Raw genomic sequence first — 10,746 nt, forward strand, 5'->3', positions numbered from 1 at the left:
GGAGATGATTTTTGTACTTTATTTATGCAAGTCAAACTAAATTATTTGGAAATAATTGGAATAATTATTGAATTGGATGCCTAAAAAAAAAAAAAAAAGCAAAAACAAAAACAAATCAAATAAAACAAAACGAAAACAGGATACGCACCACATGCTAAGATTCCGAGGAACACTTGAAGGCATCACGTGCTCCGTTGCCGTTAGTCAAAACGCCAACATGGAAGAATATGCCAACAAGCAGTCCACCGAAAATCTCGACGACCCTCCCAACAGTCGTCTCTTCGTCGTCACCAGCCGGTCCATCACCGAAGATGAGCTCCGGGACAGTTTCTCTCGGTTCGGGGACATCCAGGGGATCTGGGTGGTCAAAGACAAGCAGACAAAGGAGTCCAAAGGCATCGCCTACATCAAGTTCGCCAAGTCGTCTCAGGCCTGCCTGGCCATGGAGGACATGCACGGGAAGGTGGTGCTGGAAGGAACCAAACCTATCAAGGTGGGGTTGAACAGCGATATTTACCACGGGTGTATCGTGTTTTTTTCTCGGGTGTTTGTCGAAAAAGATGGATTATAAACTACTTCCGGCCGTTAGCTTGTTAGCACCGCAGCTAGGACCGCCTGGAGGAGTGCTAACGAGCAAACAGTTGCGCGCACGTTGGCATTATTTCTCTAAAGACGGATTAATAATCCACGAAGAGGATAATCCCACACAGACAGACTTCAGAAACCATCTGGAAACACTATTGTATATATTCATTCAACCTTTTGTTCCTTTTAGGTATTTAAAAAAAAGTATCAACGTTTCACATTTGAAAAGAAAGATTCCCACATTCTATATTCTATTAAATCAAACGTTTCAGACCAAAACGTGAGGTATCCAGCTTTGCGAATGTGGTAGTTTTTGGCATTCTTTATATTTTGTGCCTCCTAAAGGGGCGTTGTGTTCAATTCTTCCTGTCTGACACTGGGTGGCAGTAATGAGCCACCTTAGTTTCAGAGTTTTGGGTTGCATATTTACAGATCAGTTCAGTAACACACGATCTAATACACCACTGTGGATTACCCATTGGTGTGTTGCCTAATCTGATGACTTGTATTGACAGACACCGTTCACACGACAACGGTTCAGGTGAAAATGCATTGTTTATATACTCACTGTGACTGTCCTGAAAGTTTAAGGCCTCTCGCTGCGTGAAGTCCTGCGTTCGTCTACGATTCCTTCTTCTAGCCGGTGTCTTACCTGTCTTTTTCTTTGTGTGCTTCTTTAAGGTTTTCATTGCTCAGTCCAGAAATTCATTGAGACACCGAGACGTCGAGGACGAGGAGCTGACCAGGATCTTCGTCATGATCCCCAAGACCTTCTCGGAAGAGGACCTCAAAGACACATTCAAAGTACTTCCCTCTGATTCCAGCATCCATTCAAACACGTGTTCGTGTATCCCGAAGGCTAAAATGCAGTGTACGGCCAACACGGCTCTGACCTTGCTTCATGTGCGTCTGTCTTCCAGGAGTACGGGGAGATTGAATATTGTGTGATTATCAAGAATAAGTTCACAGGGGAAAGCAAAGGTCTCGGCTACGTGAGATACTACAAACCATCGCAGGCCGCCGTGGCCATAGAGAACTGCGACAAGAGTAAGACCTCCACGGTACCGCAGACCGCCTCCGACTCTTTCCTGGCTTTCTGTGCTAAACGGAGGTGGTGTTGTTGTTTTTGTCATTAGCTTACAGGGCCATCCTGGCTGAACCTCGGAACAAAGCTGCAGTAACAGAGGATTATAACAGTGGAGGAGGAGGAGGAGGAGGAGGTGCAGGAGGAGGAGGAGGAGTAGGAGGAGGAGGACCAGGGCTCAGGGGGGACTACGGTGGTGTTCCTGACCCCAGTATGAACCAGTACGGCTACCCCATGGGTAAGTTTGAATCGGTTCATCTTTCCTACACAGGTTTTTCTTGCACCACGTAAAAACATCACATCCCACCACAAAGCATTTATCCATCTTCTGTCGACATATATAAATCTATATTTCTTCCAGCATAAACATTTCTACCACTTGTAATGACGCTCATGCAAAAGAAGGTGAGATCCTCAGATCCTCATGATGTTGCCTGCAGCCTTCAGCTTGCTGATTGTTTAACGGCGTCAAAAATCACATTCTGCCGCTGCCATTATCACTACGACAGTCGCTCCGGGCAGGTAAAGCAGAAACAGCTGTGATATCGGTGAAAACGTGTATTTTTCACACTTGGGAAGGTCGTCTGGTAGATCGGCCTTGTTTTAGCTTGCAAGCTTTAGTGTTTCATGCTCCTGAACGAGAGGTAAGGCAAGGCAAGGCACCCAGAACAACTGTGTTAGTCGGTCCTACGTCAGTTCATCCCTGAGCCGGTGGGCCGTACGGTACGGTACGGTAAGGCAAAGCCCCCCCAGAACAACTGTTGGTCGGTCCTACGCCAGTTCATCCCTGAGCCGGGGGGCCGTACGGTACGGTACGGTAAGGCAAAGCCCCCCCAGAACAACTGTGTTAGTCGGTCCTACGCCAGTTCATCCCTGAGCCGGGGGGCCGTACGGTACGGTACGGTAAGGCAAAGCCCTCCCAGAACAACTGTGTTGGTCGGTCCCACTACAGAGCGTACGGTCAAATGTAGGCGGGGTTGTGACCGACGCAGGGATGTAACATCATTACGCAACAATAGTGGCACGAAGAAGGTGGAATTGCGGCCGCAGGTCACTGCAGCCGGCTCCACGGCTCGGCGGCCACCTGGAGCCGGCAGCTTCCTGTGTCTGACACAGGAAGACCGCGGTGCTGTGGAGCGCCGACAATAACGGGAGGGATTGTCGGGGACTTGTTGAGTGACGATGGGACCGACGCTTCATGCTGACGCTCACAACCACAGAGCGACATAAACTCTCTCAACGGGTCATTATTGCTGTTATATTAGGTTTGTAGTGTTGGTAATGCGTTGTGCTTTTGTTGTTTGGTTCATGGAGGTAGTTCATCTAGTTTAGTTCATTAGTTGTAAGTTGACCAGCGGGAGTGAAGAGGGTTGTGTGAGGACCTTCCTCCTCCATGGTGTCCTGTCGGTGTGTCAATAAGTCTCTTGTGCACATCTGGTGTAAAGCGCAGTCTTTATCTTTAGCGTGCTTTTTTGACATCGCTCGCCATGATATTATGGCGACATTGAAGGTTGACCTGTGTGTGTGTGTGTGCGTGAACACGACCAGACCAGTTGCTAAATGTTCTGTTTTGTTATAGTTGAATTAGATTTTGTTCCTTATAAAGGTGCTTCTACTCGGTTACAATGGATGTGACGTTCTCTGAGAGTCACTGAAACACACAGCCTGAATTGTGTATTTCTCTATTAATACTCCCTTTCCCAGCCAAGCCTTGTCTGGTGGGAAGGTCATGTCAAGGTGAACCGACTGTCCCTGAGACTCCGAAGCTCAGTGGCGACGACGATTGCTTCCAGCCGCGCCCTTCTCTTCTCGCTGACTTTGCAAATCAGACGAGTGACGGAGCTCAGCTTTGGCCAGACGCTCTAAACCAGACCGTCACTCTTCCTGGGTTGTCTCAAGGAAATTCCCCTGATAGAAGGACTTTGTTCCACGACTTTATTTCAAAAAGCAGCATCGGCAAGAAAAAAAATGTCCACAAGGACAGAAAACCAAAAACACACTGAAGTTCTCCTCTCACTTGAAAACGTTGTAAACGGAGCTTTGGACTCGACGGCGAGCTGCAGAGAAGTGGAACCTTATCCACACGTTTAATGTCCAAGATCTGGGAATCCCTCCTTTCTTCATGAGTAATCAAGCCTCTCTCTCTCTCTCTCTCTCCCCCCTCTCTCCATTTCTGTCTCCCTCTCTCCATCTCTGTCTCTCCCTCTCTCTGTCTCTCCCTGTCTCTCCCTCTGTCTCTCTCTCTGTCTCTCTCTGTCTCCATCTCTCTCTCTCTGTCTCCATCTCTGTCTCTCTCTCCCCCTCTTTCTGTCTGTCTCCCCCCTCTGTCTCTCTCTGTCTCTCCCTCTGTCTCTCTCTCTGTCTCTCTCTGTCTCCATCTCTCTCTCTCTGTCTCCATCTCTGTCTCTCTCTCCCCCTCTTTCTGTCTGTCTCCCCCCTCTGTCTCTCCCGCTCTCTCCCTCTGTCTGTCTCTCTCTCTGTCTCTCCCTCTCTCTCCCTCTGTCTGTCTCTCTCTGTGTCTCTCCCTCTCTCTGTCTCTCTCCCTCTCTCTGTCTCCCTCTCCCTCTCTCTGTCTCCCTCTCTCCATCTCTGTCTCCCTCTCTCTGTCTGTCTCTCTCCCTCTCTCTGTCTCTCTCTCTCTCCCTCTCTCCCTCTCTCTGTCTCTCTCTCTCTCGCTCTGTCTCTCTCTCTCTCGCTCTGTCTCTCTCTCTCTCTCCCTCTCTGTCTGTCTCTCTCTCTCTCTCCCTCTCTGTCTGTCTCTCTCTCCCTCTCTGTCTGTCTCTCTCTCCCTCTCTGTCTGTCTCTCTCTCCCTCTCTCTGTCTCTCTCCCTCTCTCTGTCTCTCTCTCTCTCTCTCTCGCTCTCTCTCTCCCTGTCTCTCTGTCTTTGTCTCTCCCTCTCTCTGTCTCTCTCCCTCTCTGTCTGTCTCTCTCTCCCTCTCTCTGTCTCTCTCCCTCTCTCTGTCTCTCTCTCTCGCTCTCTCTCTCCCTGTCTCTCTGTCTTTGTCTCTCCCTCTCTCTGTCTCTCTCTCTCTCTCCCTCTCTGTCTGTCTGTCTCTCCCTCTCTGTCTGTCTCTCTCTCCCTCTCTGTCTCTCTCTCTCTCTCTCTCTGTCTCGCTCTCTCTCTGTCTGTCTCTCTCTCTCTCTCTCTCCCCCTCTCCCTCTCTCTCTCCCTCTCTCTCTCTCTCTCCCCCTCTCCCTCTCTCTCTCCCTCTCTCTCTCTCTCTCTCTCTCTCTCTCCCTCTCGCCCCCCCAGCAGCTGACCCTGGAAACTACCAGGTGATGGACTACCGCTCCAACGACTTCACGCGGATCCTGATGATGTCGACCCGGGCCGCTCTGTCCCAGGAGCAGGTCTTCTCTCTGTTCGACATCATTCCCGGCATGGAGTACTGCGAGCTGCAGCGAGACGCCTACGGCATGAGCAAAGGTGGCTTCCTCACTTCCTTGACACGCCTTTTATGGGAGTCAAAGTAGACGACGCCCGTCCAGAGTAAATGTTTGTTTCATTCACCTGCTGCTTTCAATGGATCACGGTGCAGTATTTGAAAATGGAAAGGTCTTTTGAGCAGAAACTAAACTATGAGTTGGTCTTTATCGTTCACAATATATCGATATAGTATTATAGAATTACTCGTACAAGTGGAACGAGGGTCTGCAGGGTCGTATATAAAAGCATCAATGTTTTTATTTGTGAAAAGAACCTCAAAATACTGATTTGAATTAAAGCAAACCAACATTTTGGTTTTTTCTTTCTAGTGAGGAGACTTAATGCTTTTAGTTTAGGTAGAAACTGAAGTTCCAGTGCAAAGTAAGTTCAAGAAAAGCAAATATTAGCTTCAGAAGCTGTACTGAAAAAGAACATGTAATGTTGGATGTGTGGTGTTTTTTATATATATATATATATATATATATATATATCAATTTAAAATATCTTGCAGGTCACGCTCTGATCCGCTACAGTAATCTGGGCTCGGCTGTGTACGCCAAGGACAAGCTGAACGGATTCGAGTATCCGCCTGGAAACAAGCTGGTGGTCAATTTTGTTGACGACGGAGAGGATCGGAGCAGGTACGTCCTCGTCTGTACGTCCTCGTCTGTACGTCCTCGTCTGTACGTCCTCGCCTGTACGTCCTCGGCTGTACGTCCTCGTCTGTACGTCCTCGCCTGTACGTCCTCGCCTGTACGTCCTCGGCTGTACGTCCTCGTCTGTACGTCCTCGTCTGTACGTCCTCGCCTGTACGTCCTCGCCTGTACGTCCTCGCCTGTACGTCCTCGGCTGTACGTCCTCGTCTGTACGTCCTCGTCTGTACGTCCTCGCCTGTACGTCCTCGGCTGTACGTCCTCGCCCTGTACGTCCTCGCCTGTACGTCCTCGCCTGTACGTCCTCGGCTGTACGTCCTCGAGCCTGTACGTCCTCGCCTGTACGTCCTCGCCTGTACGTCCTCGGCTGTACGTCCTCGTCTGTACGTCCTCGCCTGTACGTCCTCGCCTGTACGTCCTCGGCTGTACGTCCTCGTCTGTACGTCCTCGTCTGTACGTCCTCGCCTGTACGTCCTCGGCTGTACGTCCTCGCCTGTACGTCCTCGCCTGTACGTCCTCGCCGGTACGTCCTCGGCTGTACGTCCTCGTCTGTACGTCCTCGGCTGTACGTCCTCGGCTGTACGTCCTCGCCTGTACGTCCTCGCCTGTACGTCCTCGGCTGTACGTCCTCGTCTGTACGTCCTCGGCTGTACGTCCTCGGCTGTACGTCCTCGGCTGTACGTCCTCGCCTGTACGTCCTCGCCTGTACGTCCTCGCTGTACGTCCTCGTCTGTACGTCCTCGTCTGTACGTCCTCGTCTGTACGTCCTCGCCTGTACGTCCTCGGCTGTACGTCCTCAGCCTGTACGTCCTCGCCTGTACGTCCTCGCTGTACGTCCTCGCCTGTACGTCCTCGGCTGTACGTCCTCGGTCTGTACGTCCTCGTCTGTACGTCCTCGGCTGTACGTCCTCGCCTGTACGTCCTCGCCTGTACGTCCTCGGCTGTACGTCCTCGTCTGTACGTCCTCGGCTGTACGTCCTCGGCTGTACGTCCTCGGCTGTACGTCCTCGCCTGTACGTCCTCGCTGTACGTCCTCGGCTGTACGTCCTCGGCTGTACGTCCTGTAGGACACGTTCAGTTCACTGCCACGGCTCCAGATCTGGACGTACGTTTAAACAAGGGATGTCTGAGAGCTTGATGGGTGTTTAACAGGCCTGTATTCAAATACTTTGGTCGTTTTATTTTCCCATCAGAGATAATTTTCTACACACGGTTATTCAGCAGCTGCATCAAATGATTCACGTTCAACTACAAGATAAAATTCTCCCAAAAAACAGAATATGCTAAAGCAATCTGCTGTTTAGTTGACGTAATACCAGCAGTGTATAAAGTATACATACTTACCATGCTGTGCAGCTTTCTGTCATGGGCTCGGCGGCCCCCTGGTGGTCCAGCAGGCACATTTTCAACTAAAACAAATGGCACAAATACTTTATATGGTAAGGACCTGATGAATTAAAAGTGTGTGTGTGCGTGTGCGTGTGTGTGTGTGTGTAGCCCTGTAGGTCGCATGGCCATGCAGTTTTGTCGCCACTCAGATGATGTCTTCAGTGTGGAACGGCCCCTCCTCCAGCCAGCAGATGAAGCCACCAGTGAGTTCATTCAATAATAACTTTATAAACCTTTTTTTTTTTTTTTTTTTTTTTTTAATCTTCTGTCTTGTGCAGCATTTAGTTTTTTTTTTAAATATCCGTTCTAAGAATTATCGGTGGAGTCATTTCCCTTCCTATAGTTTTGTAATTGTGCCCGACGTGTTCTCTAACTCCGCATCTCATGTAAATATGTAGAATAAATGAGTTTCTGAAGGCATTAGGCAGCAGATGTAGCTGGTCGGTGTGTTTAGATCAAACATTTAGAGGCGGAGGAAATCCATTCATCATCATTTCCTCCTGATGGTGTCAAAACGTTCCCTTAAAATTCACATACCGAGTCTAAATATCGATCCGTTGTTGTGTCGCTAATATAAACATCTGATCCAGTTCTGCAGTTGGAGTAAAGTCGGGTTGTCTTTGTTGTGCTTCAGATGCAGCAGGGCTACTCCGGCATGTCGCAGATGTCCCGGGTTCAGACCGACGTCAGCCTGCCGCCCCCGAAGAAGCTGGCCCCGCCTGACAGCAAAGCAAAGGAGCGCCTGTTCGTGGTGTTCAGCCCCTCCCCCGCTGCCGCCAGACATACTGGAGGACGTCTTCGGGTAAACATCCAACTCGCTCATTGTCGCTCTCGACAGCGACGCGGGCCGAGAGCCAGCGACCGGCTGAATACACACGCCGTCATGAACGCCAAGCGTAATGGCCCATTAAACACGAGGTCAAAAGGTTCAATCGACTTGCGCAGGTGAATTCAGCCTGCGGTGAGAACGTCAAGTTGAACGGTTGATGAGATGTTTGTGTCTCCACAGGCGCTTCGGCTCCCTCATCGAGGTCCATCTGGTGCCCGGGAGGAAGGTGGGATACATGAAGTACGCCGACAAGCAGGTGAGCCTCGCAGCTCCCCAGAGGTTGAAAGGCTTAGAAATGAACCGGGCGTCTACGTGAAGCTCAGGAGTCGTCGTTTGTTTTAAAACGTGGAGGAGCCAAAAGGAATGTGTGTGGAAAAACTACAATTTTGGGTGAAAGTTAACTGAACTAGCTCCCGTTCTTCATTTATCAAACTGTCACCAATTACACTTGTTTCAGTCATTATCTATACTTAATGTCAACAATAACTAGAACACTACAATACATGTGTGCTGTAGGTGGCAGCAGTGAGTCACTTTTCCTCCAAGATTCATGTGCTTGTGTGTTGTTGCATCGTAGTTTTCCTATTGTGTCACAAAATGACTGGGATTGATAAAAAAATGTTTAAACCGGCAGCGAATGTGAAAAGAAAAAAGTAGCAGAATGGCAAAAAAATCGATAAAAGCAGAAGCTCAAAGAGCTAAAAATATGAAATTTAGACATTCTTATGTATTTTAACAATTTCTTACCATGAATGGCTAAAACTATACTTCTTCAAACTGTTATCCTCGTTTGGTACCAAACATGTTTTGTGGCTCGTGAAGAATGTTGTTTCAGACGATGAAGGTTTCCGACCGAGGAGCCATAGATATAAAACACTAGATGCCTCATGGCGCCACCTGTGACGTGCCTACAGCGCCGCCATCTTGAGGAGGTCACCCGCTCGTACTCAACACATGGATCCCACAACAACCAGTAATGCCTCATTTTAAAGCTGAGGTAAAGCTCTACCCCCTGGAAACCTCATGGAACAATTAGTGGTGGGGGGGGGGGGGGGGGTGTTTCACAAGATAGAGCTTTACCTGAGCTTTACAATGAGGTATTACTTGTGTTGCTATGTGCAAGTGAGCTACGAATGTTTTTGTGGATTTTGTAGCCTGGGATCTTTGTTCACCACGAGCGGGTGACCTCTCCAAGATGGCGGCGCTGCAGGCACGTCGCGTCAACAGGCGCTGACGATAGGCCATGAGGCATCTAGTGTTTATATCTACGCGAGGAGCCGCTTGGACGTAGTGAAACAATAAACTTCAGACGTTTGTTCCTGGAAAAAGCGTCAAGAGAACAAAGTGTAGTGAGGAAAGAAGTCCTGACATGTTCACAGTCCAACCGCCACTATTGTGTGTGTCAGTGTGCAGACGAGGCCTTGGCGGCGCTCCACGGCCACGTGGTCAACGGCGTGAAGATGAAGGTGATGCTGGCCGATCCCCCCCGGGAGGAGTCTCACAAGCGTCCTCGTATCTACTAGAGGAAGGAGCGGTAAGTGTCGTGTTCTACCAGGCGCAATGATCGCTGGTCAAACGCGCCGGCGCTTTCCCCACGTCTGAAGTCGCTTGTCGGTGAAACACAGAAGGAGACGTTAACCGTCTGCATGCTGTCTGGTCATCACCAGGACTTCTGTAGAGCGTTACCGTCATGTATTCACACCCCGTTTACACCACGGCGCCGCAAGTGAAAAACGCACCCTTTTAGCGTGAGGGAAGTTTCGCGTTCCCATTTTGAAAAAGAGGGGGAAAAAAACCGATGTAGTGAGCTTGTTGGGCCACCAGTCGGGGCTGTTGTTTGGTTTTGTAATGAAACCACACGGGCATGCCGGAGAGAACAATACGGTGGAAACATTAATGGGAGAACACGGACCAAGTCGGGTCGTTAGAACGGTGCCTTTCAAAATAAAACTGCCGTGACACCACGGAGGAAATGTTGCAGAAAAACGATGAGCCACAGCCGTGGTACAGCACTAATTCCATCACTTCACAAAAGTTGTGTTTTTGCTCCGTTTCCATGGATACGGATTTGAAATCTTCTGAAAAAGATTTTTTTTTTTAGTGACTCCGAGCACAATCGGAGGCGTTGTGGTGTAAACGCGCGGCTGAAAACTGTTTTGAAAACACACTGGGATTGTTTTGTCTTGTGAGTAACGCTGCAGCTTCTTGTTCCCCAGGCGACTGTTGTCATGACACAATGACACCTGACCTGACAGACCGACCGACATCAACACCCGTTCCCGACCTGACACGACCTTTGACCACCTGTCTGACCCTACCACTCGTCAGTGACCGCGCTGCGACTCAGTAACGTAGCGCTTGGGAGTCTGAGGAGCGCTGGCAAGTTTGTAGTCCATCAGTATGTCCTGTTTTGTTTTGTTTTTTCACTTTCTTCAACCTGGAGACGTAATAAACCGTTTTTTGCTTTAAGTTTTGTTCTGGTGTTTGAAGCCCATGTAGAGTCTCATGATAAGCTGAGGGACAGGATGTTGTATTTCAGCTTTCTTCTTCTTTTCTCTCTCTCCTGCTTCATGTAATCCAACATTGAGCTCAGTTGACTGTGATGCTTTTCTCGTTTCAATAAAATTCTAAAACGGTAGTTCAGCGTTTGTCTTCTGTCACTTCTGTTCTGTTGTTTGGATTATTTTGATGGAAGTTAAAGCCTGAATTCCTCATTAAATAACGATGCTCGGTTATCTTTTAAAGCGGGTCGTCAAACACTTCCCCTCCAAAGGCTGC

General features: G+C 49.2%; 1 protein-coding gene across 1 annotated transcript; it reads left to right on the forward strand.

Moving 5' to 3' along the window:
• Nucleotides 1-209: 209 nt before the first annotated feature.
• rbm45 (RNA binding motif protein 45) lies at nt 210-10,596 on the forward strand. The gene is given in 12 exon segments (XM_080508013.1): nt 210-493; nt 1,267-1,389; nt 1,506-1,632; nt 1,722-1,907; nt 4,924-5,097; nt 5,609-5,738; nt 7,248-7,272; nt 7,274-7,342; nt 7,783-7,905; nt 7,907-7,941; nt 8,149-8,224; nt 9,375-10,596. Coding segments are annotated over 12 exon segments (1,461 nt in total). The 5' UTR covers nt 210-217; the 3' UTR covers nt 9,492-10,596.
• Nucleotides 10,597-10,746: the final 150 nt, after the last annotated feature.

This window comes from Blennius ocellaris (assembly GCF_963422515.1).
Source record: "Blennius ocellaris genome assembly, chromosome: 13".
Taxonomy (NCBI): domain Eukaryota; kingdom Metazoa; phylum Chordata; class Actinopteri; order Blenniiformes; family Blenniidae; genus Blennius; species Blennius ocellaris.